The sequence below is a fragment of the Micromesistius poutassou genome, assembly GCF_964030765.1.
Source record: "Micromesistius poutassou genome assembly, chromosome: 4".
NCBI lineage: Eukaryota > Metazoa > Chordata > Actinopteri > Gadiformes > Gadidae > Micromesistius > Micromesistius poutassou.
The window spans coordinates 1,165,966-1,193,763 of NC_140274.1; the positions used below are offsets into that span (position 1 = coordinate 1,165,966).

At 40.6% G+C, this 27,798-nt stretch overlaps 1 protein-coding gene and 1 pseudogene across 2 annotated transcripts; one reads left to right on the forward strand and one right to left on the reverse strand.

Moving 5' to 3' along the window:
- Positions 1–182: 182 nt before the first annotated feature.
- On the reverse strand, positions 183–5,184 carry LOC311342053 (uncharacterized protein; the record flags this gene model as incomplete). Its single annotated transcript, XM_084466867.1, has 4 exons — positions 3,907–5,184; positions 3,557–3,715; positions 857–952; positions 183–494 (listed from the first exon to the last, which is right to left on the reverse strand). Exons 1-4 carry the CDS (start codon positions 4,984–4,986, stop codon positions 183–185), a joined length of 1,647 nt encoding a protein of 548 aa, XP_084322993.1. The 5' UTR covers positions 4,987–5,184.
- Positions 5,185–12,888: 7,704 nt separating this feature from the next.
- Positions 12,889–18,049, forward strand: LOC311341736 (annotated as a pseudogene). Its single transcript, XR_014684116.1, has 10 exons — positions 12,889–13,308; positions 14,090–14,230; positions 14,336–14,472; positions 15,024–15,160; positions 15,269–15,361; positions 15,669–15,764; positions 15,862–16,121; positions 16,258–16,444; positions 16,668–16,795; positions 16,989–18,049. The product of XR_014684116.1 is annotated as an uncharacterized misc_RNA (transcript).
- The last annotated feature ends 9,749 nt before the right edge of the window (positions 18,050–27,798 follow it).

Here is a 27,798-nt window from a genome sequence, read left to right on the forward strand (position 1 = left end):
ACACTGAATCTTAACATATAATATGTATAAAGAAAACCTAATAAAGTGCAAACCAAGTAAAACTGTAAGACAGTGGAGTTCGAGGTACATAAGATTTGACGGTGAGTAACAGCAAGACTAAATTAGCATGGTGTTCAGAGGTCAACAATGCCAGATCTGGCATTATCAGTTAACTTGTGGATTCACTGAAGGAGTTTGTTTTTGAGGGATCTGACCCTTGCAGAGAGGTCTGTACCAAGTTCCATGAACACCTTCTGAACGGTTTCAAATGTGTACCTGAGATCTTTGGGGTACTTAAGGTTTAGAGCATAGATCAGTCCAAAGAGGTAAGCAAAAGCAGTTGGCAGGTCAGGGAGATCTTGGAGGACAATCTCTTCTTCCACAACAACAGCAACACCCACGACATGTTGAGAAGCTGCATTGCCATCATCCTCCAACACAGTGAGGATACCCAAAGTGAGGCCCTTCGTTTGCTCCACTTCCGGGTCAGTGTCCTTATGTTGATAGACATAGGAAAAGAACAACACATAAGGTGCAAGACATTTGTCATTAAAATCCTATGAATCAGAATAAGCAATTAGCCTAACATAATTCCAAATCATTGAATAAATATATTTTTCCAAATAGAGTTAATTATAGTTTTGACATTAACTATTTCCATCCCATACCCCACAATCAAAAATTGAAAGCCCCATACACAAATTAACTGACATTAATTAGGTTACATAAACTCATAGCCAGGACAGTACAACTATTGAAGACACCCATGACATTGGGAAAGGGAACAATGAGGATAGAGAGGTAGTGGTTTAAGTCAACATTAAATACAGTATAATAACTATTTATAACCACTCACAAGACAGTTCCTGAAGAGCTTCTCCTGACTGTCACGGAGATACAAGGGAAGGGCCTTCAATGCTGCAGTTTGTCGATTTGCAGTGATGTCAGATGTCTGAAACAAAGAGTTGCATGAAACATTACAAGTAGCTGAAACTGAAATACTGTATAAAGTAGAGTAAACATGCAAGCAGCTGTAAACATACAGAACCACTGTATCTCAGTAATTTGCTCTATAATTGTGTCAGTCACTTAGATACCCTTGCATTTGCAGCTCTGGAAAAAAATGAAGAGACCACTCCCGAAATAGGTATGTGTTTGAGTAAAATTATTATTACTTTTTGTTTTATTCCATCAACGACTGACAACATTTCTCCCAAAATTGAAATAAAAAATATTGTAATTTAGAGCTTTTATTGACTAAAAATGAGTAAACTAGTCTAAATAACAAATGAAGTCTTTTCAGACCTTGAATAATAATAATAATAAATATAGTTGCCAGCAACAATAACGGGGTCCTACGGTATAACAGCCACCAGCCTAGCCACCAGCCTAGCCACCAGCCTAGCCACCAGCCTAGCCATCAGCCTAGCAGCCACATATACCATGTGCTCTAGTACTCGCCTCTTGTCAAGCCAGCACCTTCCCCCTCTACCACAAAATGAGACTCCCCTTATATAAGCCAATGAGTCCCAGGTGGACTGATTGGGCCATACCAATAATAAGGGGAACTTCCCTGGCCAAGGCGGGGTTAACCTTCTGCCCCCTAGTGCTCCGGAAGTCCAAATACCACATTAAATATGATGTGAGGGGAGAGACAGTGAGAAGAGATTTTGACATTCTCACATGACAGTATGACAGAATGACCAACTGTATGACTGTATGACCAACTGTATGACTGTATGACCAACTATATGACTGACAGTATGACAGTACGACCAACACTATGACCGACAGTATGACAGTATGACAGACAGTATGACTGTATGACAGTATGACCAACAGTATGACTGTATAACTGACAGTATGACCGTATGACTGTATGAACAAAAGTATGACAGTATGACTGTATGAACGACAATATGACAGTTTGACAGTATGACCGACAGTATGACCGTAGACTGCCAAGGGCAGATTGGAGTATATTTTGAGAAATATAAGTCTTTCCTATGTGGAGGTATGGTGAGCTTGGTTAGTATGGTAATATGCATTGGTATGCCTTAAAAACTGGTTTTCCGGCAGTTAACATATCAAAACAATCACCAACCATGTTTCTAAAGCCTATTGTGTCAAAATCCACTGTCAAATGGATGTTTGCGAAATAACGTGTGTACCCCTTTAAGGCCCAGCCTGCATTGTAGAGAGGCCATGGTTCAGAAGGGAGAACTTCAAACTAATGTTTTTTGGTTGTTTTTTCAGATATAGTCTTCAAATTTGGCATGGGTATACTATGGAATCTCCTCTTAATAGCCACATTCAACAGCTGGGCCTAGGTCTTTTGGATGCAATGTTGGAGCTGTTTAAACATGTTGTAGAGCTGTATACATATGCATGTATTTCACTTTAAAATACATATCTCTGCCATCTTTTGCCTTATTGCTATTATTTGATCACCCTATAGTCCCACAGTGACCTGGTACATGTGTGCCAAGTTTGGAGCTTTTCCCACTTTCAGCACCAAAGGAGTTAATGTGTGGGTGTTTGGTCAAGTTGTGGTCACTGCACTATATCCCAATGGTCTGACCATATGGGTTGCAATGTGAAAGTTGTTCATCATGACAAATGGTGCATGTATACCAAGTTTCATACAAATTGTACCTTCCTAGTGGTAATGGCAGCCTGTTGAAGTCCTGAACTTCAAGGCCTTGTTATAGCGCCACCTATGTGTTATTCTGGACCATCTTTTGATTCCTTTACTAACTTTATGAGTTCTACAAGCCTGCCAATTTTTATAACTTTTGGAGCCAAAAAGTCAGAATAAAAATAATAATAATAATACTAACGAATACAATAGGTTTCCTACGGAGATTCCGTAGGACCCCTAATAATAATAATAATAATAATAATAATAATAATGATGCAAAGAAAACATGTTCATATTTATTCTTAAACACCACAGCAAGAATATTTTAATTCAGGCAGAGTTTATAAATCTGTTTTTGTGGAATAATGTCAATGTTTAATCCCAGCAGTGTTTTTTATAATCTTCCTAATCAGATGTGGTTCAGGGGATGACCTCATCAGTGTCTCATCAAGTACAATGAGTTGTGCTTAAAGAAAAGAATGACTGTCATTCATGTAGAGATGCTTTTAAGAAACATTTGTGAAAGTGGTCTCTTGTTTTTTTTCCAGAGCTGTATTTTGAGGGTTTGTCACTATAAGGGTCACTTAACATTGCACCAACTGCAACCAATATGAATACAGCTTCAAAGAAAAGGCAAAATTCCTTTTATAGAGAATGTGAAGCTAACGTTATGTCGCCGCCATCTTTGGAGGATCGTGGGTGTAAACACTCGCTTGTCTCCCTAAAAAAAGTCCACACAGTAGATCATATGTTTTTACACAGCAGAACTGTCCCACCATGATTACTTTTAAGCAACTTGGGGGACTTTTTTTTTTTTTAGGGAGACAAGCGAGTGTTTACACCCGCGATCCTCCAAAGATGGCGCTGGCGTGACGTAACTTCACATTCTCTATATCCATAATGTTATGAATTCACCTCTTGATCTAAGCCGTTGAGGATCTGATCCATCTCAGATGAAAAAGCTGTCCTCCTCGCCCGATAGAGTCTCAGGAGCCTCCAAGTGTGCTGATGAAGGGCTGCTCTGAAGTTGTCCAATAGGTTCTTGTTTGTGATGCGATAAAACTCTTCCATTATCTGTTGAAAAGTGTGAAAAGGAAATTCAAATCCTCAATGATGACAAAAATCCTCAAAGTCAATACAATCTCAACACAATCTTCATGTTAAAATATGCATTGTAATCAACACACACAACTCTTCTACTCACTTAAAAAAAAAAAGACTAAATCATAAACACAACATAATATATTCTTGGTTCACCTGCTTACCTCTGCCTCACAAAACAGACCAGGCCACCGTTCCAGAACCTCTGACACCATAGGCTGCAGCTCCACCATCTCCTTGCGCCTCAAGGAGAAAGTCAGCTCCATTTTTTGTCTGATCAGTGCATCATTCTTATTCTTCTTCTTTAACTCCTCAACCAGGGCTAGTCTTTCATCATCCAGTGAGTCATCATTGTGGTTTTCTGGATGGTCAGGGACATGGTTGATCTCACCTCGCTTTGCTCTCTTCAGAGAAGGACTCGCACCATCATCTTCACAGCTCCTTTTTTTCTGGTTAATGCTAACCTCAATACAGCCCGCCTGACGCAGCTTGGACCTGTAATTGCCAAGCTTATATTTTATGCTCATTTTCCATCCATCACACCCTGTTTCACTACCTGGCTCACGAAGGCAGGGGTGTCTACTGATGAGAGCAGAAGCAACTGACTCAATCTGGTCTTGATCAGGATATGCTTTTACATCAAAAACTGCCTGAGCAATCTTGTCCAAAATCTCTATCTTCATGTCTCTTGTTAGGTTGATACCCTTCTTGGTCTGTTCATATGCCTCATTGCCTTTGCGCAACTTCAGCACCACATCATAGGAGAAGGACGGGATGGGAAAAGGTGAAGGCCACTCCGAGACACTTCGCAGATGGTTCTTAATAAAAGTTGAGGGACTCTGGACTGACTCTCTGCTGGATAAACTGGCTGTGTCCAGGGAAGACAATGAATCAACAGAGTCTGACTCTTGCTGAACATGTGCAGACTCCTCCCAAAGGATGTGCAAGATAGCACGCTGTGGTGGCAACTCATGTATGTCAATTAAATTACAAATAGCATTGCTGAAGTCTGGATCTTCATACTGTAGTGTGAAGCTGCCTTGAAGTTGAAGATTCTCTTGAAGAATGTTTTGCAACTGCTCAACCGATTCAGGTACTTCAGAAAGTGCCACTTTACGGGACATCCTTGGGGAGATTTTCACCAGCAGCAGTAATCCATCCTGTGTCACAACAAACAGGGACAAAACACAGAGGGGTAAGGTTGCATTGACTTTCAAGACAATTACTTGAAAAGTTAAATTCATAAACAATGTAGCAATGTCTTGCACTGCAAATCATCATTATAATAAATTAGATATGTGCTTCAAAATCAGATACTGACAAAAGAAAAAGATGTCTCCTTAGGCAGAGCAAGCTGGTGCAGCCCAAAAACACACAACCTACAAAAGAATCCAACAAAAACTGCACTGACAACCAAACCTAAACACATAGATAAAGGGTGATTGCAAACAGGAAACAGGTGAATGAAACAAGACACAGGTGAAACAAATCAGGAAATCAACTCAGGAGGGAAAACGAGAAAACACAGGAAGTAAAACTAACAGAAACACATACAGAAAATCTTTCAAAATAAAATGACAGACAGCATCTTGTTTGAATGAGAGAAAGAGAGAAAATGTGTGTAAGAGCAACACAGTTTTGTCTATAATGTGTTATCAGAGTTCACTCACCATTCTGTGTCACTTCAGTGGAGCAGGCACACTTTTGGAGTCACCAGCACCTTCCCTCCCACTGTGTATGCAACCAATGGATGATAGTCATTGAGAGCCTGAGGTTCAAAAATGTCAATGTCTGCATAGATGCTCTCCACAAGCTCAAAAGACCTAAAATGTTCAAGGTACCATGATGTGAGCTTTTTGCCAACAAAGGCTACTTTTTCAGAGTCAACTACTATAGTCACGATTTTGTAGAATTCTGGCAGTCCACTGCAATGTCCAGATGAAAGAATCATACCCTCCACATATCGGGTCCCATGAAAATAAATGTCTTTAGAAAGGGACACAGATTCAAGATGTGGATACTTTCTCTTAATCACTGTGCGCAGGGCAGCGTCCAAAGAAGTTGTTTTGATGTCAGTTACTTTCTCCACATGTAACATTGGCTTGAAAAGGCTCTGACTATCAAACTGACATGCCATCATCTGTTGGTGTTTTAATGACAGAGTGAGGAGTACATTTTTAAAGTTTTGAACATAATGCATAGTCTTCTTAAAGAAACTATGTTTTGATTCAAACCTCATCGTCCATAATTCCACCAATGGCCCAAAGCAGCGTAGAAGGTAAGGATAATGGTCAGCAAAGTGGTGCTTTGGGCGCAAGCTAAAGTCAGGAAAAGTGTCTGTGAGCAGCCTTCTGTGATCAGACAACTTGATCTCCAAGTAGTGCAATATTTCCTCTGAAAAAACAGGTGAGACCACAATCTCAACAATTTCTTTGAGGTCCATCAGAATTTCCCATGCAGGTTCTTGTTCGGGTATGCTCTTTCCAATGAGAAGAGGGAGGAATCGTAACAGGGACCAATTTTCGTGTCCATTGCCTCCTATGCTGCCTTTTGCAACATTTGATTTAGAAACTGCCTTTGGTTTATTCACCCTGTCTGAATATTTGTAAGGAAATGAAGTGATTAGGCTATTCAGTCTGTCCAAAGTAATATAGCCTTTTGAAATAAACTTTTTCAGACACAAAGACAGTTCAACAGGAAAAACACCCTCAAAAAAATCATGCAATATATCTGGCGGAAAACCAGTGACAGGGTGAAAATATGACAGATGCTTACTTAATACACATTCACTTTTAACACCATTTACATGTGGAACATGTTCATTATTAAGTTGTAGCAGAAATGTATTGTGCTGCTCTCTGGAGCGTAACTGAAAATCAGAAATTGCAGTAGTTGCTATTTCACCTCGATTTGTTACACAAAATCTACAGAAATTCTTCACATTGAAACTTTCCTGAAAGCCGGCAAGCGCGTGAGCTCCTAAATTGTCCGCACAGACGCAAAATACTGAACCTTTTACATAGTTATTAAGAGTTTGCACAAAGACTCCTGTTTGTTCCAGTGACTTTAAATCCTTAATTAAAGGACTGAGAAACTTTTCAAAACCAAACTGCTTAACATCACAAGTCTTTCCAAGAAGAGCTAAATGAATTGAGTGTAAAGTTGAACGAAACTTTGAGGGCAGATTAAGAATAACCCAATAAAGAGCAGTAATCTTATGAATTTTCTTTGATGTGCCTAATGGGTTGCACAATTCAAAATCGTCTATATAGAGAGCTAATGAAATTGACAGCTCCTCTTCTCCAAAATGTTCATTTTGTTTGAAGTAAGAACCATCTTGGAAAGTCTTGTAAAACCCTGGAGTAGACTCTTCACTGAAATTAAGTTTTTCTAGAAACTCTGCTCTGTTCAATAAAAGCTCAACGACCTGATTCACAGAAACATAAACAAAGGCTTTTTTTGAAGTCCTATCGTACAATAACTCAGTTGGGTCAATGATAGAGAAATGCTCCCTGAAATATTTGTTTCTCCTATAATCAGTTGATAATGTACCTTTTTCTGATGTAGAAACAAGTACAGGGTTTTTGTCAAACACACTGTTACTTATCTCTTGAATAATTTCTTCCTCAACTTCAATATTATGTTTTGCAAAAACCTCTTTTAGAATTTCTGTTGTATGACACTTGGAAAGGGACAAAATATCATTAAATTCTTCTATAATTGCCTGTATTGCATGTTTCGACACATGTAGCAGACATTGCATACGAAGAAAAAGGGAAGCTAATTTGTGCTGAAGTATTTCAGAGTCTACATTCTGTACACGATCGGGTTCACCTTCTTCTGTGGAATCCAATCTAGGACAACTTGTCAAAGAAAGCCCAACTTCAGGATCTGCATTACATGGCTGGGTTGTGTCATTAGACTGAAAATCACTAACTGCTCTGACTGGTGTCAGAAAATCTCTCAGATTATGGTTTTTATGATTCCGTGATGTATGTCCAGTAAAACTATTAAGGCGGTTGGTTTTAAAGCTGCACCCCACAAATGGGCAACACACTGTCTCTCTGCGTCTAAGGTGATGATGCAAATGAATTAATATTTTCTTTTTACAGCAAATATCCTTGTATTCACATAACCAGCACTGAAATGATGAGTTCTCTTGCCTGGGGACAGTCCTGTGATTTCTTGAAAGATGCGATTTCAAAGAACTAATGGTTCTGAAATTGCAAAAGCAGTCCTGGTGGATGCAAGGCCAGGATGCACTTCTGTGATGCAGTCGGTAGTGTTTCACCAAAACAGCTTCAACGGCGTGGGTGAATTTGCAGAGCTTGCACTGCATTAATTTCAATCTGAAAAACAAAGATACAACAACATAGAATTTGCTGCGTATTAGTAAAGCAGTCAGTAGAAATTAACATTTTACCAATTCAATTCATTTTATTCATTTACTGATAATGTAAACAACAGACTGGACTAGGGATGACAAGACTGACAATATAATATTCTGTCCCATTGAATAACAATTAAAATATATTATGGACACTACTTGGATAGCGACCGGGAAAAACACGGAGGACACGCTAAAAAATAACTGTGGCCCATTTCACACACGCACACACTGCGAGACTGTAACCCCAAAACTTTTTTTAGAAAATTAACCTAGCAACCAGCTAAAACACGGAGGACAGGGTGAAAATAACTGTAGCCTAACGTTAGTACATGCACCCACTGTAGGACTGTAACCCAAACACTTAAAAAAAATAATAAAACCTCCGGTGACGTTAGCGACCAGCTATGGAGGACGAGCTAAAATAACTGTAGCCTACTTCACCACATCCATGTACTTCTCACACGCGCACACTGGTTCTCCGAGTTCCTCACTGTCTCAACACACAGCCATATACTGAGACCAGCAGACGGTAAACTACCCGCATGGCAAACCAAGCCGCAGCCTGTAGCCGGCTCAATCTCCGGTTCCACTCAGGCCCCGCTCTCTCTGTCCCTACTGTCAAACTACCCTGCTGCACAGTGCTCACCTGTGTTACACTGCCATTAAATGTTAGCTCATTTTGCGACCACATTCTGAATTGGCATTAACCCTGATGGTTACTAGCTGTAACATATCGAACATGAATTGACATAATACCAACCAGTCAGAAGATAAACCGGTATTTGCCCAGGCAAGTTACAGCGCCGCTAGCATCAGTTAGCCGCTAACGTTAGCTATCGCTAATGACTGAAAAACTGTTTTGCGTAAGAGCCTAAATGCTGAAAATGTGTAGGTCGCCTTCTCCATCAAACAACGTATACCGCGGCACAACACAACTGGGAATAAAATCAAATCCCCTTATCATTTTAACTTAATTGAATGAAAGGTTGCTTACCTGTGTGGAGCAGCTCCAGGCAGCACGGCCACGAGTGAGTCTTCAGTGTGCCAACTCGGAAAGTTGGCTTTCCCGCATTTCACAACAAATAATTAAGAGTTGGCAGAACTGTTGTCCCTTATATTGAACTCCAACTTAAAGATATAAGTATGACCAACCAACCAAATCGTTTTGAAGCACACAACTGGCTTGCTTTGTTGTGCTAACTAATATTATTGCCTAAACTGTCAATAATTTATATCTTCAAGTTTAACCAACTTAAATGACTGTTTTAGGCCAAAAAATGCAAGTTGGCTTTTTTGCAGTGTTGTTCCGCCAAATAACTTGTCCTGCTTGTTGTATTGGTCAGACAATGCTCTGGGATGGGGATGTAAGTGTTCTGGTAGGGAGACTTGTATTTCTTACTATACACAGTTTGCCTGTTGGCAAACCAGATAGTATCCTGTAGATTTGATAGAATGAGTAACTTGTTTATCTTGTTTATCTAGGATTCATTTGCATTGAAAAAAATCGGATGTTTTTTAATTTATTCAGGAATTCACATTGAGGTTAAGCACTTTGCAAGAGAAATCTGATAGCAGTACAATCATAAACAACATATGACATACACAGACAAATGACATGAACATAGAAAATGTGTTGGCAAGGAAAAATATTATAAAACAACAAAACGGGACATTCCAGCCAAACTGCAACATTTTCTAGAAGAGTTTTCTATACGTGCTTTTATCAAGGATTTAAGGATTTAAACATAAGAATAAGAATAACAAGGTCGGGTGAAGTTGACCTTGAAGGTCATTCCAGGATGGGGGCTTTGAAATACTTTCACCACCCCCCTTATATCCTTACAGTGTATTTACTGCAAAAATTATTAATAATTCTACCTTACTCAAAGGTAACAAATGTTTCATGATTATTAAGCTCTTTATTCATGTTTACTTTTTGTGGCCTAAATGAGTGAGTCTGCTTGGGATTCAATATGCTTTTGATATGAAGGCAATGACTCAAGAAGGTCCAGCTTCTGTCTGAGTTCGTTGGAGTGTGTATGGCTTATAGCGGGTCTGCTGCTACCCTACCTGTTTAGTCTCTTTGTGCCAAGGGACAACAAACTCAGGTTCTCCCTCTGGGTGGTCGGGCGAAAACCTCACTGGAATCAGGACATAATGATCCAGAGGTCGGCAGATCCCTGGCACAGGCTGTTTGTACGTGTAGCTGAAAGGATGAAAAACATTTAGAATCAACCTCCTTGTTGTTCTTTTAAGTTATATTAATTTGGAACATAACTTGATGTTGATGGGTCATGTCAAGATCACATCTTAAGTACCAATCCCACCCATCCCTGCCACCAAATATGAAGGACCGACGTGGTCACCTCATGTATTCGGGATGTGGACGCACTGGACAGGAGAGTGTGGGCAAAAACGAGGGGCAATTCCAAAAAGAGTGATGTTCTATTCACTTAAAAAAAACAGACCCAACAATAAATAAACAAATAATTCAACGATTCCGAAATACAAATGAATGTTTGCAAAAAGAAAAGCTGTTAGCAATTTACTCCAGCCTAACTGTGACCAGCCGTGAGAAAACCAGCGACATGTCCCCCCAGACGCATTTTGAGTTATTCACAGATTCTGAAAGTGTAGTTTCTAAGCTATCCAATGATGTCTAACATATATAATCTAATGATAATATTTGAAGAAGTTGTGGCCATTTGAATGTATGCCCCTCTGAAAACCTTTTACTGAGAAAACTGGCCCAATAGATTGCAAAATCTCACCTCACCTGAGAGAAAGGAAAGACAATTGTGCTCATTTGCATCTCATTTAGAAAAGCCCTACCCCCTACAGGTGTCACTCTGTAGCCCTACCCCCTACAGGTGTCACTCTGTAGCCCTACCCCCTACAGGTGTCACTCTGTAGCCCTACCCCCTACAGATGTCACTCTGTAGCCCTACCCCCTACAGGTGTCACTCTGTAGCCCTACCCCCTACAGATGTCACTCTGTAGCCCTACCCCCTACAGGTGTCACTCTGTAGCCCTACCCCCTACAGGTGTCACTCTGTAGCCCTAGCCCCTACAGGTGTCACTCTGTAGCCCTAGCCCCTACAGGTGTCACTCTGTAGCCCTACCCCCTACAGGTGTCACTCTGTAGCCCTAGCCCCTACAGGTGTCACTCTGTAGCCCTACCCCCTACAGGTGTCACTCTGTAGCCCTAGCCCCTACAGGTGTCACTCTGTAGCCCTACCCCCTACAGGTGTCACTCTGTAGCCCTACCCCCTACAGGTGTCACTCTGTAGCCCTAGCCCCTACAGGTGTCACTCTGTAGCCCTACCCCCTACAGGTGTCACTCTGTAGCCCTACCCCCTACAGATGTCACTCTGTAGCCCTACCCCCTACAGGTGTCACTCTGTAGCCCTACCCCCTACAGGTGTCACTCTGTAGCCCTACCCCCTACAGATGTCACTCTGTAGCCCTACCCCCTACAGGTGTCACTCTGTAGCCCTACCCCCTACAGATGTCACTCTGTAGCCCTACCCCCTACAGGTGTCACTCTGTAGCCCTAGCCCCTACAGGTGTCACTCTGTAGCCCTACCCCCTACAGATGTCACTCTGTAGCCCTACCCCCTACAGGTGTCACTCTGTAGCCCTACACAGTAAATTTCGCAGTGTTAAATATGCAGTGTCAAAGTTCATTGACTCTTTCAGGGTTATTACAACAACAGATTGAGTAGAATGCCCCCTAGTGTTGGTGAAAATTTCCAGTGTTATAAGACGTCGTGTCGATTTGACTCTGGAAAGCCCCGCCCACCTCGTCCTCGCTGTTCAAACCGGGAAAGATTTTTTCTGGAGGCCATTTTCTCCTCGTCGAACGGCTGCGGTAAGTTTCTTATTTTCACATACTTACCCAATTTTATGTTGGCATTTCAACAGAAATGTTGTTTTAGAACAACAGTGTGTTGTTGGTCCCCGTATTTGAGCGGGTTTTGTATCTTAACACCAAATTAAAGACGGCTAACGTGACCGAGTGAATACCTAGCTTAAAATGCGCGCGTGTCCAACTTGACCATGTCCGCAAAAGGTAATAAACTTAGCAATATGATGTGGAAAGATAGTTTTGTTTTCTTAAACATGACTTAAATTCTGTTGAAAATTGCCGTGGGTTGAGAAAAATATAACGTTAACCCCCACAGTGGCTGTTCAAATCAACGGTTGAGCATGTGCGTTGTTTTTTTTTCTAAATCAGCATTTACCTGTGTTAGTGTGGGGAATTGCTAAACTAGCCAACGTCCGTGTTAGTTTAACATTGATATTAGTCTGAAATTACTTTGCTGCATAACTTTAGACATTATATTCTATCTACGGTAAAGGATGTGATGTAACACGAATATATTCGGGTTTTGGGAAGCAGTTTGCACATGTTTGAAAAAAATTGACCGCGTGCCTCCCCTTCGGCTTGGTCTGACATCAGACGTGGGACCATATTTGTTGGGAGTGATTTTTCGTCTAGCCTCCGGTAACGTTAACACCACAGACTCGTGTGTTTTATTTTGAAGTAGAAAGGGAAGTTGTCCGTATGAAATGCTGCTAACTGTCGCAGTGCGTGGTGTACCGTCAGCCGTAGCAGCTGGTGTCTCTGACTTTGTTTTTTCATTTGCGTGCTCTGAGGCACGTTGCTGAAATCACAAGCATTGTCTGTTTGAATTATTACAGTGGATGCAGGTGACGTGAGTCCCAGGCCAAGCTTTTATGATGTGATTTGACTAGTTCATAAGCTCACGTGATTAAACAAACTTAAACTATTAAACTGATTCCTGCTTGTCATTTGTGCAGAGTTTTTCCTCAGTCGATGTGAGGGTCTAAGGGCAGAGGATGTTGTTATAAATTAAACCTTCCTTGCCTAGCTGATCATTTGTCTGCTGTTTGGTGGCCTGAAGAAAACAACTCAGCTTTTTATTTTATTTATGTATAATGTATAATTTAACATTACTCATAAAAGTTGGTCTTGTTGGCTGCTCTGTTGAAAACCATGCACTTGCTGTTATATTTGTGTTTTTGTTATAATAAGCATACTCTGTTGTTGAATTATTCTCTGCAGGAACCATGTTGATTAAGGCCAGGCTTGGAGATATCCAAAAATTTGTGCGAGTAACAGAGCCGCATCTGAAGGAGTTTTTGATTGCAGGTAAGAAATTGTCATTGGAATTAGGTTTTCCACCAGAAGCTTTAAGGTGCTAAGAGTAGCCTAACTGTAATGGTAACTTATGAGTATAAATGTTACCATCTCACATTGAATTACTCTGAATGCATGCTTTTCTTAAGACATAGTAATGAGTAGTTTTATTTCACACTAATTTATTGATGTTTATTCTAAAGTAATGTTCAAGATTCATTGGATATTTGTGAGTATTAGACCAACATGAACTAGGGATGCACACGATTATCCGGTTAACCGATAACAAGAACTTTGACCGATTAATACTATCAGTTAATTTTTTTAATATCGTCAATTCATGGGGGTGTGTCCACACATGCAGACTTCCACGTGGCTTCAGTCATATTTCCCAGTAAAAAGTTAACACAGGAGGACTGACAGTAGCCTATGTGCCGTACAGTCTCCGTGAAGGAAGATCAGACAACAAATGTTCACCTCGAGCTCCACATAGGAGCCTCAATTTGCTGTTCCTCTCTTCAGCCTGGTGTTTGGCTGCACCTATAAAAACAGTTCAACACTGGACGATCTAACCTCCATATGAGCGTGATCAGCTGTTGCAGCACACTGTCACATGTGTGTTTAATGGCAACAAAAAAAAAGTGATCGCCCCCGCAAGCATTGTAATCTTGTCAGTTAATGGTTAATAATTGGTTAATGAGCATTCTTTATCGGTCAGAAAAAAATTCAAAATGTGCATCTCTAACACGAACTTATGAGTCTGGTTTACACAAGCATTTGTCTTTTCCTCTAGCATTTGCAAAGTTTGGTGTGCCAGCTGTGACAGAAGGTGTGAAGGTTCTTGACAGTACGGGGACTGAGTTGGATGATGACGTATTTGAGGATGTTGTTAAGGATCCTTCAGTGGGAGTACTTACCATCAAATATGACACTGGTTGGTCTGAGTTACAGTTGTAATTTATAGTACAGTATTTAATGGACATACTAGTTCCTTGTGGTTAATGTTTTTCCTTTCATCTGCTTCCTCTATCATGATCAGAAGAATCTGTCTCCAGGGCACCATCTCCTGAGCAGTCGGACCTACCATCCCTTGATTCGTCTGATTCTCAAGATACATACATCCTTTCAGAGAGTCCTTCCGCTAAACGGCAGAGGCTGGACACAGAGGCCAAGAACGTAAGAATTAACACACAAACACCAGAGCACAACAGGAATTATTTTTAAGGCCACCAAGGCTGTAAAAAGAATATAGTGTAATTTTAAAGGGACTACAAGGAGTTTTGGAAAGTGAAATTTTGTCACACTATGTTTCCCATGAGCCTCCGCACACACGGTCAATGAAATTCTTGGATCAGCGCAAGACAGGTGAAAGCATTTGCATCAAGAACGAAAGTCAGAGGTTGGAAGATGATCAGATACCGTTGTAGTTCTGACCATAAATGATGCCAACTAGCGATCCGGCAGTGTGATTCCCATGACCCGCAGGCAGCGTCCGGTAAACCGAAACTAGGAAATGCTGGGCGAGTCAACCACTAAATAATAACAAAAAAAACTATACAAATAAAATAATATATTTATCGAAAATGGATGGATCCATTAACAAGTTCTGTATAACCAAATACAAACTCCTCAGGGTCTCTTTAAAAACCATTTGTTTTTGACCAGTTGTTTACTTATTAATGTGATGTATTCTCAACATGCTAAATTGTTTTGCTTTTTGTCTGAAGTTGGTGGATTCCATTCTTACAAAGAAACCTGGTGGGGAACGCATAATGAATGAATACAATCGAAGCAAGTCCCTGACAGATGAAACCAGGAGGAAAATGGTGAACATACTGGCAGCTGACATGACGGAAAAGAATGGGTAATTTGTAAATAGTCTTTACTTTACTCACTGTAGCTTTTACATTAAATTCAAAACTTTGTTCAATCCTGTGCATATAATAAATCTTTACCATTTTATATCTTGCAGTACATCACCACCCAGACAGGTGAAAGAAAAGTATGCCAGTGAATTGTGAGCTTATTCCCCTACCTCAGTGATCCGTTCTCCAGGACTGGTTATGTAAGTCACACACTATAATGGCTGTGATAATGTTGAATGCAACATCGAAACACTTTGATTTCTACTAGAGCATATTTTTAAAGGTAATAAATAAGTGATATAATTGCTCTGCATACATGAGTCTTTTCAAGTTGCAGTTGTGGAACTATCGGCTGAGATGGTGTTTTTTTCAAACAAAAATGGGGCTACAGTAAGGACGAGGGAGGAGTGGTGAATTCATATTCAAAATGCCCCTCTTACCTTAACTTTAAAAAAACAACAACTCACAAATGGAGTGTCTGTTTTTGTTATCCTTTCTCCCTCCAAGGAGCATTATTATGATGGCGAGAGTGGCACTGGGTACTTGGCCTGGAGGATTAAAACTATTCAGAGATCCACTGCTAGAGACATTCATCGTATGGAGGTAACACAATAATAATACTAGAAGATCTGAACTGAATTTTCTTTTGTCTGTATGTTTATATGGTTCTCAAAATATGGTATTTTTCCATATTGTGCAGCATCATCTGAAGGAACATCTCGTGAAGATGGGCTTGGAGGACCAGCTGCCAGACGAGAGACCCAGTTTGTTCCAGAGACTGTCCTGAGCGAAGACGAGTGTAAGGAAGCAGTTGCACTGATGAAACATTGTCCTGATGAGGACACAATCAAGAAGAAGATGAAGCTGACATTTGACTTCCGCCACAACATGGTCCTCGACCCGCAGCAGTCAAGCAACGTACTGTCTGTCTTTCCACGTTTCAAAGACGTCAAAGGCTTGGTAATTGATTTTCATTATTTTGACAGTGTTTTGACAATTTCATAATTATTAAAGTATGTGTGTATTTTAGTAACAGTCAAACAACACAGTTCATCTGGCTGTGAAATCTTGAAGTTCTCCATTATCCTCACCCTAGGTGGAACAGGATTTTGTTCTGATGTTTGGGGAGGATGTCTCTGGCAAGTTTCTGGAGAAATGGACAACCACATTCAAGAAAAAGATCATCCAACAATGCAGAAAGCATCCATCCACCAGTGAGCTTGAAGATCTCCTCCTGGCAGCTGATACTCCTGAGGATGGCACTGAAGTGGATGACGACATTGGTAAGTATGAATTGCTATTGAAATAGCAGAATTACACAGCATCGGGCAGCCCTTTCCTGCATGTCATTCCCTCTCACTCTGCTTCCCCCTTTCCTGTCTATCTCTACTGCATACTATCAAATAAAGGCAAAAAGCCCCCCCCCAAAAAAAACAAAAAAAAGAAATAGCAGACTCACTGAATTTTGCTGATGGTCCACATAACATTAAATTTGTGTATTTACAGGTTGGGACAGTGACCTCTCATCGATTTTGCTGCTGTTACACCTGATTCCCCCCTCTGCCCAGGGTCGTGAAAGACCAGGAAAGGTGGCTGCTTCCCAAGCAGAGAAGCATCTTGTGGTCTTCAAGAAGGTTTGTATATGTTCTTATTTATTTACTGTTTTTTATTCAAGGATGTTTCACTGAGGGAGCCTTGGTTTTTCAGGTCATGATCACATACACACACAGTTAAATACTATACAAATACACATGGAAGCTGATTTTCTTGTGCAATATTACCACCATGTAATAGTCTTGCCATGTGTTTGTGTTTGTGTTTTCTCAGACAGGAACCAACATCCAGGAACATCTTGATTCCATCACGATAAGCACACAACCCTACCTCCTGGCTTTAGGACGAAAGAAGAAAGAGGTCCACCAGTTCTTTGTCATACTTGACAAAAATGCCATCAGTTGCAGGTCGGCCTCCTCACTTGGTGCCTTCGACAAGCTGTTTAAGGTGCATTACGTTTTTGCCACCACATACAACCCCATGCTGAACAACATGTTCACGTTCATCCAGACCACTGTGTACAACATAGATGTTGGCAAAGTGAAGGAGAGTCCCCGTGTCGCAGAAGTTCGGGCTAGGTTGCTTCATTAGTACTTGAACAAATCTGTTTGACATGAAGTGTTTCGTTTGTCAGACTGAGTTAACTTGCGCAAATACACTTGTTAGGCATTTACGGGTAGTTCATGGTTACTTAGATGGAAAAAATCTTCGCCTTAAATGTGCTCAGTCTGGATGTGGCCGTGTGCTTGGAACCTTTTCTGGGTTTAGGAAACATTTAAACACCAAACACATTGACAATATCGAATATCGAATATCTGTGGAAAATTGATGGAAACAATGTGTTTTGATGACCATTACCACGCCTTTAAGGTCAGGCTACATCCAGACAAGGTTCTAAAAGTGTTGCACATAAATGATCTTTTTTACTCCAAACCATTTGATGTTCAAATGAAGTATGGTACGACAGATACCGCCTTATATATTGTTCCATATTGCCATTTTATGCAGACTTAGGGTCAATGTTCTCAAGTGGTGGCATTGTTAGGCTGACCAAAAGTTAACAGTTGTGTTTTATGTAGTGTTTTTATGCAGACTTGAGATCAGTTGCTTGGCACGGCAGGCACACTTGCAACCATCTACCTCATGAATGTTGTATTTACTTGGAGCCCTGTAATGGCACAGCAAGTACACTGTTACATGACCTTACTGTAACTGTTGTAACGTGTTTTTCCTAAAGTGAATGTTGTTGTATTGGGGTGCCTGGCACGGCAGGCACACACACCCATTGCACAACTATTCACTTTTTTTTTTTTCTAAAGTGCAGAATGTGAACAGTTAAGTGCTCTTGTACAACTAAAGGTTGATTACACATGTTAAATACATCTTCAAAAGGTGTTTTTGTACAATAAAAAGTGAGAAGTTAAATGCATTTTTGTGGTAACTTGTTTTATTCAAAGGTACATTTTCAAAGTATTTAATTATATGGATGGAGGCAATTTAACACTACACGAGTGCATAAATAACACTACATATTTAATTGTGCAGTGTTAGGAATTGAGTTGTTTTTTCACTGCAACAGAGTAAATCATCAACACAATAGTGTGTCAAATTAACACTTTTCTGAGTTGTATTAGCCTCCAGTGTTAACCTTCAATAACTCAATGCAGTGTTAAAAAGCATTAGAATCAGAGTTAAATTGTCACCACAGTAGAGTAACCTTTATACACTGCTGAGAGTCATATTTACTCTCTCCAGAGTTATTCAACCTGTAGTGTTAAGTTTCATTAACACTGTCCAGTGTTAGCCAGTGTTAATTTTTTACTCAATTTTGAGTTAATTTTACTCTGAAATTTTAACACTATTAAAAGACTTAATTTAACACCAATTCTGATAAGGACCAAATAGACTCGGACACAGTGTTAAATTTAACTCTTTAAGTGTTGATTTAACACTGCAAAATTTACTGTGTACCCCCTACAGGTGTCACTCTGTAGCCCTACCCCCTACAGATGTCACTCTGTAGCCCTACCCCCTACAGGTGTCACTCTGTAGCCCTACCCCCTACAGATGTCACTCTGTAGCCCTACCCCCTACAGGTGTCACTCTGTAGCCCTACCCCCTACAGGTGTCACTCTGTGACACCTGGGATCTGTTAGCCTGCAGGGCAGAAAGTATTGTAGTGTCATGTAGTTAATGTTGATGTAGTGTTATTTTCTTTCACTTCACTGCACTTCACTGGACTGATCAGAATTAGAAGGTACTTTATTGAAATGGAAATTTTTATTACAAAAAGCCCTGAATATCATTCATTAATACACAGGATAATATGTTACAACCCCTTAACCATAATCCAAGGTATAAACCACATCTAGAAGCCCCCACCCAAATTACACTAGATAGATAGGAACTTTATGTATCCCTAGGGAAATTCAGGGACCAAGTAGCTTAAAGACATAGAGACATCACACATAACATACACATACACCATACAACAAGCAGGATTGCAAAATGGAAGTCAATATGAATCCAATAGACAAATAAGAATAAAGATACTATACACTAGACAATAAGAATAAAGATACTATGAAAAAGATAATAAATAACAAACAAGGTCCACATTAATGTGCTGAGGCTGGGTGATAAGTGTGATAAGAGTGACAGGGCAGGGACTGACGCTGTGGTACAGGAGAGTTCAGGTATGATTTGGTAAGGTGCAAAAAAGTTAGGCAAGACAGTGCAGTTTTAAGTCAGTAGACCAGCATTAAAAACTAAGTATGGGTAGCAGCGCAGAGATGGATGGAAAAAACAGTGTGTATGTTAAGGTGCAAAAAGGTAAGGCAAGTGCAAATATGAGTTAAGAGACCAGCATTAAGTATTAATTATTAAATATGGGCCTAAAGTAAAGGCCCTTAACAAAATAATCGACCAGACAATTAATTTACCCCCCCATCCCTTTTCACTTCCATCCTGTTCCCGTTGACAAGATCTCTCCTTACCCATAAGCCTCGCTGAGACAATAGACGTTGTTTGGATGGGACACATCATCAGTAGGGTAAAACTAACCTGTCTCACCACGGTCTATGGGACTAAAGTAGTTATGTGGACCTATTAGGAGAGGCCTGTGGCAGCGCAGAGATGGATTGAAAAAGCACAACAATAGATAAAACTAATATAAAACATGAATTTCATTCATAGAATTTAAGAGAGGATGGTCAATGGTCTGATACAGATCTCGTTATAACAAGAATTTATATTGATGTAACGAGAAAGGATGTAATGATAACGCCAAGAAAATAAAGGCTACATGGTTATAATCATTTAAATATAATTTACTTATAAAGCGTATAACGAGACAACGAGACGATCTAGTTGTGGGCCAGCAGAGGCTGAATTTTAACTGAATTCGGCGTATAACCTTATACATATGTCTATAGTCTAACTCTACATGTTCATTGTATGATATGTTGTACGTATAGCCTAGTTTTTATGTTATCAATATTTTAATATTGTCTGGTTATACCTGAACCACACTCCCATAGAAAAGGTACACGTGTTAGTTGGTGTTACAACCCGCTGCGTTGATTGGACGGGTGGAGGTGGATTGTCAATGGTCAGATACAGATCTTGTTATAACGTTAATAGCTACATGGTCTACTTATAATATTATAACTAAATAATTGTATATTTCTATATATAATATATATTTTTAAAATATTTAATTAATTCAATATTAAACCAATGTATTTCAATCAGGAGATTATTTCCGACTTCAGAAAGGGGAGTGGGCTGTGCAGGATTCGTCGAAACAACAATCCGATTTTTTCAGTAGACCCCCTCAAAATCGGAAACTAACCACGTCCCTTAAACCCAGTCTCACACCAGACTGTAGTAAAACTGCATTGGTCCACAGCAGAAAAAACATGTGACACGCCTACGTGTCTATTCTTTTCAATGGGCCTGCGTCCACATCACGTGACTGTCTGCCCCCATATCTTTCTATTTTCCATAGTTTAGACTTGTAATTAATAATGAATTAGTTAATTTTGTAATCAACGTGACTCGTTCTTTTTAATCACTCACTGTCTTGTTTGTTGTTACGTCACTCTGAGAGATGCGCACAGACATATTTGTTAGTGACACATAACCTATTCATGAAAGCAAAACACCAAGCTCATTGATTTAACGAGGCAGGGTTTTTGAAATAATTAATTAAAGACCGGGTAAACCAAATTCAGTATTTTTCTTCTTATCATATTAATTAGGCCTTAAATGTGTCCCTCAAAACATGTAAAAAATATTTTTCCCATTCATCATTTCCTTGAGGAGCTAGGCCTCAGAGAATGTTCTGTGTGCAGGTTTAAAATGGGCGGGTCTACATCGAAGACCGCTTTACGTAAAGCGGTCTTCGATGTAGACCCGCCCCCTGCTGCCCTCTAGGTATAAATACATTAACCGCGCACTAGCATTCTGTGGTTTCACCCGTCTATGGTTTTACCGCTCACGAGTCTGGTTTGAATTGTCAGTTTGCAGCTAGCTTGCCCGTTATGCCTCTTCAACCTCGTTGGTGCATCTTCCCTGGATGCCACAGTGGGAAACGTAACGTTAACGGTTCGTTTACTTTATTTAAGTTTCCGACCGAAGACGGTCTCTCTCCGGTGATGGGCGTGGTTTCCTGGCCTGCAGCGCACACGCCCCCACCGTCCTGAGCCAGGGATTACTGCTCATTTTTCATCAACTTTGAAGCATCATTTTATATACTTCGCGATTTTTTTAGTCCTTCAAATTTGGCAGGGTGGTTAATAATATATTTTCCTGTGGTATTATAAACTCAAAACCCATAATTATTCTTGGTTTACCCGGTCTTTAAGTTAGCATGTGTGAGAGGTCATTCCTCCTCCTGAGTGTGTATTGACTATTTCTGGTGATTGAAACGCTCATTGCAAGCTTCCTATTGATGTCTAGTGTACCCCTACTGTCCACAAGCACCCCCCCCCCCCCCCCCCCATATGGATATGGAGAATTGTTGCCCCACCCCAGTGGTGGTGGTGTCATATCTATGAAAAAGACCATTCAAATATACTACAATGATCAATTAAGTCAGGGATGCCAGGGTTGCGCAAATATATATAAAAATATATATTTTTATCTAATTTTTAAAATTTTATTAAATTTTCGGTGGAATTCGTCAGTTGATAGATAGATAGATATAAACTTTATTTATCCCTAGGGGAAATTCAGTTGGTCTTCTGCTGCACCTCGCCTCAGCTGCAGACGCGCCTTAATGCTGACGGTAGACTAGTCACTATCGAGATGTTATCAACAAAGAGGAAGGTCGACACTGAATGTCGCATCTTTCAGGAAAGATGGAAAGAAAAGTATTTCTTTTGGGAAGTAGGAGGCAAACCCGTGTGTCTTATTTGTTCTCAACAAGTGGCTGTAGCAAAGGAGTACAACATTAAACGGCACTATGAGACCCACGCAGAGAAATACGGAGAGTACACAGGGCAACTTCGGACTCAAAAGCTAAACAAGCTAGAATCATCGCTACAGAGGGTTAGTATTCTCCAAATGTCAAGATACACACAAAGGTTTGTTTTATTTTTATACATATCTTCTTTAACTCTTAGTTATTTTTTACTGCACCGTTTCTGAAATAGCAGTGTCTCAATTTCGTTATACCTATACATTTCATTTTGTTACAAGGGGCAGTGAAGGCAAGCTACATCATCGCTTGGGAAATTGCTAAGGCATCCAAGCCTTTCTCAGAGGGTGCATTTATCAAGACCTGCATGCTAAAGGCAGCCGAGCTAGTGTGTCCTGACAAGCGACAAGCTTTAGCTAACATAAGCTTATCGAGGCCTACAGTGACGGAGAGAGTTGAAGAACTTTCTGGTGATTTGAAGAGTCAACTAAAAGACAAGGTTAAGTCCTTCATCGCATTCTCTATTGCTCTCGACGAGAGCACTGACGTGACTGATGTAGCCCAATTAGCGATATTTATTCGCGGAGTGGATGCTTCCCTGAATGGTTTGTGTCAATCGTGCCAGTGACAGACACCACCACAGCTAACAACGTGTTTGTTAGTCTTGTCGGGGCCCTGGACAAACTGGAGGTGGACTGGAGTCACGCTGTCAGTGTGGCTACCGACGGTGCGCCTTCTATGATAGGAAGAAAGGCAGGAGTAGTTGTGAAGTTGAGAGAAAAGGTAAATGCGGCTAATCCAGAGCTGGAACTTTCACTGTATACTGCACCAAGAGGCTTTGTGCTGCAAGAGTCTGAAAATGGACCATGTCATGCGTGTTGTTATTAACACTGTGAATTTTATCAGAGCCAGAGGACTTAACCATAGGCAATTCTACGCTTTTTTATTGGAAAACGACATTCATCATGGCCTTCCCTATCACACCGATGTGCGTTGGTTGAGCCGAGGCGCAGCGCTCAAACATTTCTAGAAATTACGCACAGAGATAGCCGAGTTCATGCAGGGTAAAGGGAAGCCTGTGGTGGAATTGGACGACCCAGAATGGACCAGGGATCTTGCCTTTTTAGTGGACATTACCGAACACCTAAATGTGTTAAATGTTACTATGCAGGGCCGCAACAAACTCGTCACAGAGTGCTTTTCAAAGTAAACTGGCGTTATGGAAGACGCTCTCCAAGTGCAGTGCAGCCCACTTCCCCTGTCTAAAATCTCAGCCTGTCAATCATCAGAGTATGGACAAGTACGCAAACTTGCTTTCCAGACTCAGGCATGAGTTTGACAATCGATTCATGGTTTTTACTGAACTGAAAAAAAACTATGCGCTTTTTCGCTCTCCATTCACGATTGACACTTCCGAGGTCCCAGAGGCGATGCAAATGGAACTGATAGAACTGCAGTGTTGCGCACCGTTGAAGGATAACTACACATCTGTTGCAATCAAATCATTCTATCAATCCTTGCCGCCACAGTACCCAATGCTCACGGCCTTTGCAGGTAAAATACTGTGGCGACCGTGGGCGTGGCCGCCGTCGCCATGGGACCGGGGATTCTGGGGTTTTAGTTGCTTTTAGTGTTTCAATGTCGCACCCTGACCCAGAGTGCTGTTCGTGTGGGTCAGGTGTGTGTGGTTTTATGTGTTCTGAGTGCGTGCTAATAAAGGCAACTTCCGTAGTCGTGCGGTGTATGAGGCACGGAAGTTGTATAACTTTTACCCTGGGCTCCCGTCTCGTCCTTCCCGTGCTGCTCGCCACAATACTTTGTATGTTTGGGACAACATATTTATGTGAGCAGGCCTTTTCCGTGATGAATATTAATAAATCAAAAGTGCACAATCGCCTGACGAACGGACATCTGAATGATGTTATGATAATAGCCACTGCCCAGAAACTGTCTGGCTTGTCTGGTGTCTGGCTTCGACAAGTAAAATGTAGCTGAAGTAGGCTGGTCTCCCCATTTATCATAATCCAGTGTGATATGGGTCTGAGGGAATAAAATGGGTTGGGGTTGACTGGTGATGACTGGCAATGTTAATGTGCCTCATCTGTTGTTGAGCCAATTTAATGTTTTTAGATGGCTCATATTTGGCTCTTTCCTACTGGATATTTAATCACATGGCCTATTGTTGGACTACTTTATTCTGGCGCTTACTTTCTGTGACTCGTTTAGGCCTACTTGGCCTGGCCTTCTTTTAATTGGCCTAATTATGCAGTGATGTGTTTTCATGTGCAAGCCTTCAATAAATATAATAAAAGTAATAATTAACAGTTTACACTTGTGTTATTTATAGGAAATGTGTTTTGTTGGCACCTAGTATTTTGTTGCATTTCTAATTTATAAATGTAGGCTACTTGCATGGATAGGAAGATGTTACGTTTTTAGGGGGTAACTGTCTCCTGCTTTAGGCTATGTAATTGTAGGCCTCATTTGCCGCTTTTCCACCGACAGTACCAGCTCAACTCGACTCGACTCGGTTTGGTTCCAGGCACGTCGCGTTTCCATCTAAAAAAGTACCTCTTCAATGTGGGTGGGTCGTAGAAAAGAACCTCTTCAACATGGGCGGGTCGTCATTTGGTTTTAATCACGGGAAATCTGAATCTGATCAAGACTATTTCCTGATTCCCGGGAAAGGTTATGATGGGAAATAAAATAAAAAGCGCAATGACTGCACGTCTATTGTTGTCATACGGTGACGTTGATGGAGACGAAACTCGAGCCCTGGGAAAGGAACGACACTAAAACGAAACAGCGAAACGCTGATCCTCGGGAGCGGGTCCGTGGACTCCAGCCACGCCGGAGACACACATCCACACGCAGCCTAACTCTAGCCCCGGGAAAGGAGCGACACACGGCGAAACGCTGATCAGTGTCCCCCTCGGGAGTGGGTCTGTGGACTCCAACCACGCTGGACACAACTTAACTTTGAGTGATTATTCCCATTTACAGCCGCTGGCCAATCAGTTGCCAGCAGCCTGTTTACGTCACACAAAAGTACCTACTCCGCTCGCTTGGACAGTTAAGCTAAGCCTGGCCATAGAGGAATTAAACACCAGTGAAGAAGAAGAAGCCTTGGCCCTCGCCTCAGCTTGAAGAGCACACCTGTTTGCCTGCTTAATGGAGGACTACCAACAGGGGGCGACAATTAATGTGAATGTCAACAACTCAACAAGCAGCATTGAAGGATTAGAATCTTCGATCTTCCGATCTGGTAAGATGAGCATGCTCCAAATGTATTTTTAATTTATATAATATCTTTGTTTGAAAGGGGTTTTATAAGATTGACCATTGGTGTTGTCATGCTATGTATATTTATGTAGCGGTAAAATAGAAAGAAACTAATGTTAGACTTAGTAAGTCAGTGAAGTTAACGTCAACAAGGTAGCCCCTATAGCCTTTTGCTTGATAGCTAACGTTAGCTGAAAGGCACGTTTTTTTTTTTTTTTATTGAAACTTTGTTTGTTGTACAAAGTCAGTTAGACAAACATACTGAAGGACATCTTAAAACAAAAACAGCATCTTCATAAATGGTCATTTATATATCTTGTCGTCGATAAACAAGTATAATATATAATAATATGAAAATATGAGCCTTAGGACAACAGAGTATAAACAATCTTTTTACATTTTCTAAAAGGCTATTCCATAAAGGAGCAAAAGGCGCATATAAAGGTTATTAGGTAACTTCAAAGGAAGGAGAAATATGTTCAAGCATATACATTTAAAAAATAAAAATAAACAAATATATATCCATTTGAAAATGTAATTATAGTAAAATAAGGGAAAATAGGGAAATAATAAAAATCTAAGAAACAGATAATTTTTACAGATTAAATTAAATTTAACCTTTTAATACATCTACTGTATGAGCACATTTCTTATTTTCTATAATTTTTTATAAATACAAAATCATTTCTAATTTCATTTTTAATATCTCGGATGGAGGGGAAGAGAGTTGGAGAATTTCCGCGTCCGGTGTTGCTCTAGTGCGTTGAAGCGCAGTCAGTGCCAGGTGATATGCCGAATTATGCGTGCATGCAGAGAAATGCATGCACCTCGTGGGAGAGCGCACACCTCCTGTGAAAATAGACAGACGTATAAAGCTCTTTACAGATTAGGCAGCTTATATTTTTGGCTGTACTAGAATTTCAAACATATTGCTCTCACCTAGTCTGAAATAAGGGTGCAACCATTATTCTGGCCATAATCGCTGACCAGGAGAACGCTATATGTTTGAAATGATCAGTATTGACTCAGAGCTGTCCCAAAAATAAGCTAAACATGCCAGGGATGGGGTCAGTGACAGCTAGACATGCCTTGCAAAAAATGCAAGGCATGTCTAGCTATCCAACCATATAAGATTTGACTTACTAAAAAAATGGAAGACTTCAATCGTAAGCGTGAGAGCTGGGTCGAAACCCACCACAAGGACCAGCTCTCATGTTCGGGATGAGGCTAACATGTTGGTATGTAACTGCATCCATTTTCTTCATGAAGTTCAGTTTTCATTTGTTGCTATAAGTTTGCCCTATAGATTTAAATATTAACATTTTACTGTCTTCTCATGTGTTGTGTATTGTATATTTCAAGCTTGAGAAATTGCAGGCCCTCGGATGGAGGCCTGGGTCTCTGAAGTTTTGGCCCCTGTCTGCCATCTGTCTGAGACGTCTGTTGAGTGTCTTCAAAGGATGAAGGCACTGTATAATGTCGTTATTAAAGGTAATATTTTTCATTATTGATAAAAATAAATCTATTTTAAGCTATCAATTCTCAACTCGTGGGTCTCAAGGCCCTTTTGAGTGGGTTGTGGATATGTGTGAATAAAATGTTTATGATAAAAATACAACACATTGAAGAAGGACATCTGCAGTGATATCTGAAGCTCAGTGGGTGCTGTAGTGGTCCATATGCAGTGAGCACCTGTCTCATTGTATAATGGAGGGCCTGACACCACAAATCTTCTCCTTACTTTGCTAACAGCCTCATTAAGATATCGGCTGTGACAGTCAGCAGAGCACAGCTTGATTGATTGTTTAGATATCCATCCAGTGACAACTAATTTCAACCGAAGTTTGCTTGTCATCTCGCTGACAACCCCAACAAAGCATTAGTTATTCACGCTTTTTACAGTGGAGCACTATGATATTAATATTTCAGAGTCGTTTCAGAATCGTCACCGATTTATTGCAGTCAAATCACAGTAAAATCTCTTGTCTTCTCCTGAAGAAGACAATGAACTTAAAGGAATACTTCACAGATTCAGAACCGGCGTTCTATCATTATAAAATTGCTATTATAGTCTAGGATGGGCAGGATGGTCATTTTTACAAGCACAAGTTTAGCAGAGCGTGTGAAGGAGGCTTTGTTACGGAAGAGAAAGGCCAATCTGGCTTTCACTTTAGTCTGAAGATTATTAATATGGGTAGAGAATGAAAGGGAAGAGTCCAGCCAGAGCCCTAGATATTTGTAGGACTTGACAAACTCCAGTTCGGAGTCATCAGCGCAAAGGATCTTGGTCTTTTTAGAGTTGAGCCGAAGGTGGAGGTTGTGAAAGGAGTGCTCAATAGACTGTCTTGAAGAGTGGAGGCTGCGGAGCAGAGAGAAGGG